Raw genomic sequence first — 9,140 nt, forward strand, 5'->3', positions numbered from 1 at the left:
GGCTCAGGGGGGGTCTGAGGGGCTCAGGGGGGGTCTGAGGGGCTCAGCCGTGTGTGGTGAGCCCCTGGCCCAGGTTGCCCAGGGAAGCTGTGGCTGCCCCATCCCTGGGAGTGCCCAAGGCCAGGCTGGACGGGGCTCGGAGCAGCCTGGGCTGGTGGAAGGTGTCCCTGCCCATGGATGAGCTTTAAGGTCCATTCCAACCAAACCATTCCGTGATTCCATGAGATTTATTGAGCAATTCAGTGATATTTTATAGCCCGTCCCCACATCAGGTTTCTCCAAATCTCATTTCAGCTTCAAATTAAAAACTCTTTGTTGCATAAATAAAAATAAACCACGTGCACAGAGCAGGGTGAGCACAAGAAATCCTCCTCCTCTTCCTCCTCCTCCTCCTGCTCCTCCTCCTCCTCCTCGTGTGTCTGATGGGATGAAGAGGGAATTCCTGGGGAGAGCTCTGGAGTTATGCAGCTCTAACAAAGCAGAAATGGGAAAGAAAAGCATAAATTCCTGTGGAACTGCACCTGATTTCTTTTGCTCCCTGTAGGAAACGAGGCATCATTTACTCCCTTTGAACCAACCAGCCCCCTCTGCAGATCCATTCTGATTGCAGGATGTGTGTCCAAATTAATATCTAACAGTAAATTTTGGGGGAAATCAGCGACTGGGCAGGGGAGAGAGGTGTAAATAAGTGTTTTCCTGCAGGACTCAGCAGTGCCCTGTTTTCCCTGGGAGCTGCTGCCCCTCAGCTCCCATTTTCTGGGATTGTCCATAGCCCAGAGCTGCCCCTTATTCCCAACCTACATTTATCCAGGGCCAGTTCAGCCCTTTTTGTCCCTGTGCCACCTTTTGCCGTTGGCATGAACAGCTCTTTCCTCACCCTGTTTTCAGGGATGGTGCCTTTTTCTCTCCCAGTCTCCATCTTATCCCTCCCCAGTCCCTCGAGCCTCCTTGTCCCTGCACCTTTTGCACCCCAGTTCCTTGTGTTTCTCCCAGAATTCCTTTCCCAGGAGTGTGAAATGCACGGGAAAAATATTTCCCATGAGTTGCCTGATGAACAGCTCCCCTTTTTCCATTAAAAAGCGGGGAAAAGGCTTTTCTATCCCTCTTTCCCTGGGCAGGAACGGCTGGAAATTTGCCTTCCCCCAGTTTTGCTGTGGGAGTTGCCTGAAGATGCTTTTGCAGAACAAAATTCTGGCCAGAGCTGTAAAATCTCCCCCAGATCACAGAATCCCAGGATGGTTTGGGCTGGGAGGGATCTTAAAGCTCTTCCACCTCCCACTATCCCAGATTGCTCCAAACCCCCTCCAGCCTGGCCTTGGGCACTCCCAGGGCTGGGGCAGCCAAACTGTGCCATGGGAGCACTCTGGCCATCCAAAGGAACCCTGAATTCATGGATTGAGCTCTGCAGCAGGTGTTTTTGGGGACAGGGGATCCGTAGGGAACGTGTGGAGCAGCCACTCACGTGGCCCTGCAGGGATCAGTCACCATCAGCCACGTCAGGAACTCGCGGTTCAAAACATCCCTCAGCCCCTCCGAGTCTTCCAGAGAAGTGAAGCTGCAAAAACATCCATAAAACCCACAGATGAGGGGCAAAACCAAAGAACAAATCCTGTGCTGGGCATCCCTTTCTCCCAATCCCCACAAGTTCACAGGGAGATTTTATTGTCTTATCTCTCCCACCGGGATAAACCCCCCCCCCCGAAAGCTTTAACCCCGTGTTGACCCGGGGACATCCCTGGATCTTGGAGGCTTTTGGCTGCCCAGCAGAGTCTCTCGGGCTCAGGGGAGGGGCAGGAGCCACCCACTGACCCCTCCCCGCATCCCAAATCCTCCCACCAAAAGCAGCAGCGGCTCTCCCGGCTCCCAACAAAACATCTTTGTTTCCAGAGGGACTTTCCCCCGCAACTCGCAGTTTTGTTTATAATTCAGGACATTAAGGAACGCCCCAAAAATTATATATTTTTTTAAATGAAACTAATCAAGCTGCTTAATCTCGAGCGTCAAAGCTTTCCCTTCCCCCTCCTCCCTTGCCCCGGAACAGGTTGGACAAACATCTGTCAGGACCAGTTTGATCCTGCCTGGGAGCAGGGGTCAGACCGAGCGACCTCCCCAGATCCCTCAAAGCCCTCATTCCTTTGATTTGGGATTTCCAGGACGGCTGGCAGCTCTGGCTGGCGGATTTTCCAAGTGCTTGGCCCCAGACACCCCTGTGAACCGCAGCTCTGCTCCTTTCCTCCACCCTGCCTGCCCCAAACCCTCTTTTCTGACACTGTTTTCATGCAAAGGCTGCAAAAAAAACCCCCAACAAACACCCCCAGATTCTTGTTCTGGGTGACTGTCCCATGACTCCCTGTAGTTAAAAATCCCATTTTTTTTCCCCAGAAAACACCAGGATTGTGCCTGAAAAAGTGGGCTGTGTGTTTTAAGTGCTTTCTCCCCCCCCCCTTTCTTGCCACCATTTCAGGACTCAGCAGCCTCAGCCTGTTGGGTTTTATAAAACCCCTCCACACTGAAGGAATTCAGTGTCCCCTCGGCCATTTATTGCTGGATTTTTTTAAACATAGAAAGCGCCCAAGAACAGATTTTTTTTCCCTCCAGGCTCGGGTCTACTTTGCTTTTTGAACATTTGTGGCACGAGCCAGGCTCAGGGGGAGGTGTGAGCCAGCCCAGTGCCAGGCTGTGGATCTGCTGACACAGATCCATGCTCCAGAGCTGCTGGGATCCACCAGCTCCCATCCAGAGGGTTGGGAAAACACGGGATGAGCTGCAGGAGCACCCAGAGCTCCATCTGGGCTCCCTCACCTTGCAGAGGTACCTGTTTGCAGCGAGCTCATCCCCCCATCCTGCACTGGGATCGTCACCACTGGAAGGTGATTAAATCTTGGAGAACGTTGGAGGATGATTAAAAACATTGTTAATAATGGAATAGTGATGGTGTGTGTGTAATCATTAAGGTGATTACATCTTGGAAATATTTTAAGATGATTACAGCTTAAAAAAAAACCAAATAAAATCTGTGCCCTTTATGGGTTCACTCGGATCAGGACTAAGCTGGGAAATTCCTCCTGGAATCTCTCCTACCTGGTTTCATGTTTAGCTGGCAGATTTTTTTTCCCTCTAAAAGCAGCAATAGAAGGACAAAAATAATTTGTTTTCTCTTTTTAACCGAACTTGGTCAACACTGAGAGTGTGAACCAGTGGGGTTGGTTTTGTTTGGTTGGTTGTTTTTTTTTTTCCTTTAGGGTGATTTGATCAAATCAAAATATTTGGTAGAAATGTACCAGTTTCACCTCATTTTAATCAGATATTTGCTTTCCAGAGGGCTTTGTTTTGAGCAGGTCAAAGCTCTTCACTTTGGCTTCTCCACCCCCTCGGGGTTGGGATGTTCGAGGGGTGGATTTCTGCCCCAGCCCTGCCAAAAATCCCTGCTCTGACCTCTGATATTTGCAAAACAAGACAACCCCAATCCTCCACACAACGTTTTTCCTTTTGTATTTGGTGAGAAATTTCAAAATCAGGGGCTTTTTTTTTTTTTTTTTTTTTTACTTTCCTCTTTTCCTCAGGAGATGGAGCAGCAAAATCTGGAATTTCCTTTCCAAATCAAAAACCAGTTTCCTGCGTGTCACCATCATTCCCCAAACCACCGAACACCTGGAGAGCTCATCCCTCCCTGCATCCCGACTTTCCCTCTCTGCTCCCCGCCCTCACCTCTGGTTTCCCTTGGCTTTCAGAATCCAGGCGAGGAAATCTTTGGCTTCGTGGGTGCCCAGGTCCATCCTTTGCCCACTCGCAGCTGGTACCTGGGGCTCGGCTTCCCTCTTGTACTGCTCCACGATGTTGCTGCCGAGTCCAAGCGGGAAGAAATCAGCCCGAAATGCCACAAGAGGGTGCCAAAATGTCGCTTTTCCACAAATCCCAGCTCCCTCCCACCCCATCTGCCAGGCGGGTTTGGACAGGGAGGGAGACACCGCCAGATCAGAAACGTTCCTGCCGCTTCGGAGAGACAAAAAGAAAACCAACCGCCCGGAGAATCCCAGGAAAACATCCTCGGCCCTGCGCTCTCCGGCTGGAATGTGGGATGCGGGAGCACTGGAAGTCCGAGCACTTACTCGCTTTTCTTCTCCCTCCTGGCCAGCAGCCACTCCACGAAGTTCTTCTTGAGCATGTTGTCCATGGTGCGGCTGTAGTCGCTCGCCAGGGTGGCCTCGGAGTAGCGTCTCTGCAGTGGTCGGGCAGCGGGAACCCTCAGGCTGGCACTGGGAGGAGAGACCGGGGGCACAGTGAGTCCTGCTCAGGGCACAGTGAGTCCTGCTCGGGGGGCACAGTGAGTGAGTCCTGTGCAGGGTACACAGTGAGTCCTGCTCTGGGCACAGTGAGTGAATCCCGCTCTGGGCACAGTGAGTCCTGCTCAGGGGGCACAGTGAGTGAATCCCGCTCTGGGCACAGTGAGTGAGTCCTGCTCTGGGCACAGTGAGTCCTGCTCCGGGCACAGAGTGAGTCCCCCTCCAAGCGGGAGCGCTCCCGGGGCGGTCTCGGGGGTGGGTCACACACTCCCCGCAATCCCCGAGGGTTTGGGGGGCACTTTTACCCTCTCCCCCTGTCCAGGTGGCCGTTCCCGCCCCGGGGAGGGGCTGGGACGCCCCTCATCCATTTTTCATCCAGTTCCAACTCGGATTTGACAGCTCAGGAGAACACGAGCTCTGGGCATTTGCTGCTGCTGCTCTGGAGTCGGGATGGATTTCCCGATTCACTCACCTCTGAGCTGAGGCAGCGGCTGTGCTCGGGATCCCTCCTCCAGCGGGAAGGTTCCCCCGTGCCCTCGAGAGGCTCAGAGGGAGTGGCAGGAGACAGGGATGACCTCGAGAGCAGCACGGGCAGAGCTGCTGGCCAGCAAGTTAGCAAAGGGTTTCAGGGCTGATCCGTTTTAGAGCTGTTCTCTGGGATTGCAGCAATTCCTGCTGCTCTAAAAAGGAGTTTTTTAGGTCTAACAAGGAGGTTTTTCAGATCTTTTTGGGTGATAGTTGGAAATTTTCTATCAGCAGTCAGGGAAAGGGAGGGAAAGTCTTTGTTGTCTGCCTGCTTTATGTACCTGGTCACAACTTCAGAAGCTTCCAAGAACTGGGTGCCCTCTGGCCCCACTCATGGGAGGTGATTACATCTTGTTCTTGTTCTCAGACAACCTTTCTCTCCCTGGTTGACTTCCAGCTTGTTCCTCCCAACCCACAGCCATGAAGTTTGTAGGGAAAACATGGGAGTTCCTGGCTCTGGCTCAAAGGCTCAGGGCTTTAGTTTGATCTCCCCCTTATCTCTTGCTCATCTCTGTACCAGGGATGTCTCTGATCCCAGATCCAGGACTCGTGTTCTCACCTACTCACCAAGGTGCCAATGGAAAGAGTCCATTTGCCTCCAGAGGAGCTGGAAAAGGCTCAAAACACACCAGGAGCTTTCCAAAACCCTTGGAGAGTGTTACTCACCCCGAGACGTTCTCTTCCATCAAAACAAAGCCCAGGGAGGCGACGAGCAGAGAGAGAACCTTGAAGGACTTGAAGGACATTTTCCTGGCGGGTTTCTCCGTCCCAAAGCAGAGGGAAATCCCGGTGTCCAGCCCCTGGAACACACACGAGGGGCAGGGATGGGGGGTGACTGGGCACGTGCCTGTGCTTGTAAACGTGTCCCCCCTCAGCCCTCGAGCTTCCAGCAGCCTCCTCCAGCCTCCTCCAGCCTCCTCCAGCCTCCCAACCCCTCTCCTGCCCTTCCCAGCCCAATCCCTCTTTCCCAAAGGCTCCTTCCCTCGCGGTGCCTTTGAACGTCGGTCCCCTAAACTTTTATTGTGCCCATCAAATTCCCGGTGGGTCGCACATTCCCGGGGGGAAGGGCTTTGTCCTGGCCCGTGTTTACAAGCTGACCCCATGGGTACCTCATTGTGCTCCCGGGGTCGGCTCAGCCTCGAGCCCATCAGTGGGAATGTCCCTTGGATCAGGGAATTCGGCAGCAACGACACCCTGCTCGTCCCACCCTGCTCGTCCCACCCTGCTCGTCCCACCCCGCCCTTCCACGGGGTCTGGGAGCCTGATCTAATCCCTGGGGGACTTTTCTGTTGGGGTGGATAATGCCTCGTGTAGAGACCGAGCATCAGTTATGAAAAATCCCCCCCGGGCAGCGACAGGAGCAGATTCCAAGATTTATTGGTTTCAGGCTGTTCCTTGTCCTCGTGTCCACAGTCCCACAGCCCTCGGACATCTGAGCTCCTTTAATTGCTATTCCAGCACTGCCAATCCCACACAAAACTGAGTTTGGTCCTGGCTCAGGGATGTTTTGGTTGTCCCTCACCTCACCTTTGTTATATTTATTTATGGAAAGGAGGAGCTGCTGTTAACGGGGATAACGACACCGGGAAAGGTCCGGAGCAGAACTCACCTCTCCCGTCCCTCAGTAATTCATTCACACACGACAGAGCTTTATTCCTCTGAGTAATTATTTGTTCTCTTCCAACAGCCCAATTACAGTTTTGGAGAGAACAAGAATTTGCAAGTTTGGATGTTGTTTTTGTAATTTTGGAGTTGTTTTTTTTTTTTTATCTCTGGAAAAATCGGGGCATTTTTACAGATGTTTTCAGCTCTTCCTATTAAGTGAGAAAAACACTAAAGGAGTTACATTATCTTAGATACATCGAGTTCCTCTCAAAAGCGAGGTGTAACACTCTAAACACCGGTAACCCCCTGATTTCTAAGAGCTAAAGAAACAAAAGACAAGTAGTTATTGAGTAACAAACACTGACGGAGAGTGGAAGTAAATTTGGTTACACAAAAAGCTGAGGGGTATTTTTACAAGAGCAGGGGGAAAAAATTCATGATTAAATAACTGATGTGTCCCCTCTCATTTTTCTTTTCCTTTCACATCTTGGTGATACAACCGTGGGTGTAACGATGGACCTGAAAATATCGAAGTTGTACCAGAACAGGGCAGTTATTTATGGAACCAGGAGAGGGAACATGGGGTGGCCCTGATTTTAGGGAAGGGCAGAACTCCTTTCCTGCAGGATTTACCCAAACGTTTCCATAAACTGTTGGAAAACCGTTTGGGGTTAATCCAGGAGCCCTTTGCCTGTGGACACCCAGCTGGAGCAGCTGAGCTCTGCTCACCCTGCCTGGTGCCAGTTCCCCGGGATCCCTGCCCTGGTTTGATCCCAGGATTTCATTTCTCCCCAAAAAGAGGGGGATCTTTACAACACCCAGGTCTTCCAGTCCCCTGTGTGAGACCATCTGCTGTGGGAAAAGTGTTATCCCTGATTTATCCAGAGCTGAGGGTCCCCCAAAGCAACTCCAAAGCGATTTTTCCTCCCGGTTTCCCTGCTCAGGCACAAACCCCAACCTGTTATTTGCCATTTTCTCCTCCGAAAGAACCGTTTCCCTTTGCAGCCCAACGCATCCAAAGAGAGGCAGACACGGAATTCCTTACCTTTCTCCCTCCGTGGAGCTCCCAGAGGATTCCAGGTGCCGAGGAGAACCTTTGGGGTGTTTATATACCCTCAGCTGTGCAGGACCAAACCCACTTCCAGGGGGCAAACAGGAAATCCAGCCCCTAATCAGAGCAATTCGGACCCACTTAGAGCTGCTTCATTGGGTCCATTGACCTCCAGAGCAGGGAAATAACCTTTTAAAATATGTTTGCATTAATGGCAATTAAACCATTATGTATCACAACCCAGTTATATCACAAAATCAGCACTGGGAGCATAATGCCCTGCTTTAAATCTTAATTCCATGTAGCAACTCCTGCCGTGGTAAAACCTCCCTTAATTTCCATCTTCTGCCACAGAGAAATCCAACCTGCTCCTTCTTTTTCTTACAGGAGGGAAGACTTTGCTGAAGTCATTGGGTCCCACCATTGTTATTTTTGTCACCATTGAGTCCAGGGGTCTGAAACTCCCCAAATCCAACATCTGCTCCCCAAAATGTGAGCTCCAAGAGGGGAAAACTGGGATGGAGAGCGGCAGAGAGGAGAGCAGTAGGAAATGGTGAGGCAGCCCTGGGTGATGGGGTGGAGGGTGGTGGGTGAGGGGGAGCAGCTGAGCCCCCGGGGGGGTTTTCCTGCCCAGAGTGAGGGATGGAGCTTCCCGGGGGATCTGCAGCTGTTGGGGACACGGGTCAGCAGGGTCATCACCTCACCCTGCCCCTGCACAGCTGGATCCAGGGGAGCAGCTGCTCTGCAGATGTGGGTTGTGCCAGCAGAGCACGGGGGGAAATCCACTTCCAGCAGCTCTGCTGGGATTCCGTGCCCAGGGAAACGTTATCCCGGGGTCAGAGCTGAGGAGACATCCCGGGGTCAGACCTGCCTCGCTCCCCCTGAAGCTCTCTGGGAGGGCTGGAGCCATTTTAGCACGTGAGTCCTGGTTTGGGATTGCCACCAGGCGTGCTCCTGCTGCTGTGGGATCCCATCCCGTCCTGCTGGTGAAGGAGCAGGGCAGAATTCCTCGGGTTTGCTCCGGCCTGACCCCCCATCCCAGCTCTGCTCCCGTCGCTCCAGCAGTGAACAGTGCCCGTGGCTGCCTGTGCTGGCTCCAGAGCACATCCCCAGCCCCAGCCCTGCTCCTGGGGCAGCCTAAACTTTTGGAGGAGGTTATCCAAGTTACAACCTTCCCCTCGGGTCTGCCAGCCTTGTTTTTGTGGAGCTGCTTGGAGCGTTCACCCCGCGCGCCCGGAGGAGGAGGAGGGATGTGTGGATCCTCCCAGGTTTGTGCTGGCTCAGCTGCATCAGGGATTTGGGTGGGAAAGAAGAAGGGTTTCTGCTGACAGGGCTGAGCAAGAGGCAATTCCTTAGTGGAATTGCAGTAATAGGGGCAAAACAAACGCTGGTGGCTTTGGTGTGGGAGAGGGTTTTGTGGAGACACAACCCCGGTGGATCTTGCCCCAAAATCCAACGGGATGAGGTTCGTGTCTCCACATAAACTCTACCCAATGTCCACTTCTAAAAAGTGAGGATTTTATCTCTTTTGGGACAGAATATCAGACAGAGACTGGTTTCAAGCACTGTATTCCTGCCCCAGGAGAGCTGGGAATGATCCCCCCGCGGCTCTCCCGGCGCTGGCAGAGCCCAGCTCTCCCTGCTCCACAGTGACACAGCCCCCAGCCTCTCAGCAA

At 52.6% G+C, this 9,140-nt stretch overlaps 1 protein-coding gene across 1 annotated transcript; it reads right to left on the reverse strand.

Annotated features, from left to right (window-relative positions):
- Positions 1 to 227: 227 nt before the first annotated feature.
- Positions 228 to 7,483, reverse strand: GIP (gastric inhibitory polypeptide). The gene is made up of 6 exons (XM_027670184.1): positions 7,459 to 7,483; positions 5,475 to 5,608; positions 4,110 to 4,256; positions 3,709 to 3,840; positions 1,463 to 1,555; positions 228 to 470 (listed from the first exon to the last, which is right to left on the reverse strand). Exons 2-6 carry the CDS (start codon positions 5,552 to 5,554, stop codon positions 461 to 463), a joined length of 462 nt encoding a protein of 153 aa, XP_027525985.1. The 5' UTR covers positions 5,555 to 5,608; positions 7,459 to 7,483; the 3' UTR covers positions 228 to 460.
- Between the last annotated feature and the right edge of the window lie 1,657 nt (positions 7,484 to 9,140).

The sequence above is a fragment of the Corapipo altera genome, unplaced genomic scaffold (assembly GCF_003945725.1).
Source record: "Corapipo altera isolate COAL_440 unplaced genomic scaffold, ASM394572v1 296, whole genome shotgun sequence".
Lineage (NCBI taxonomy): Eukaryota > Metazoa > Chordata > Aves > Passeriformes > Pipridae > Corapipo > Corapipo altera.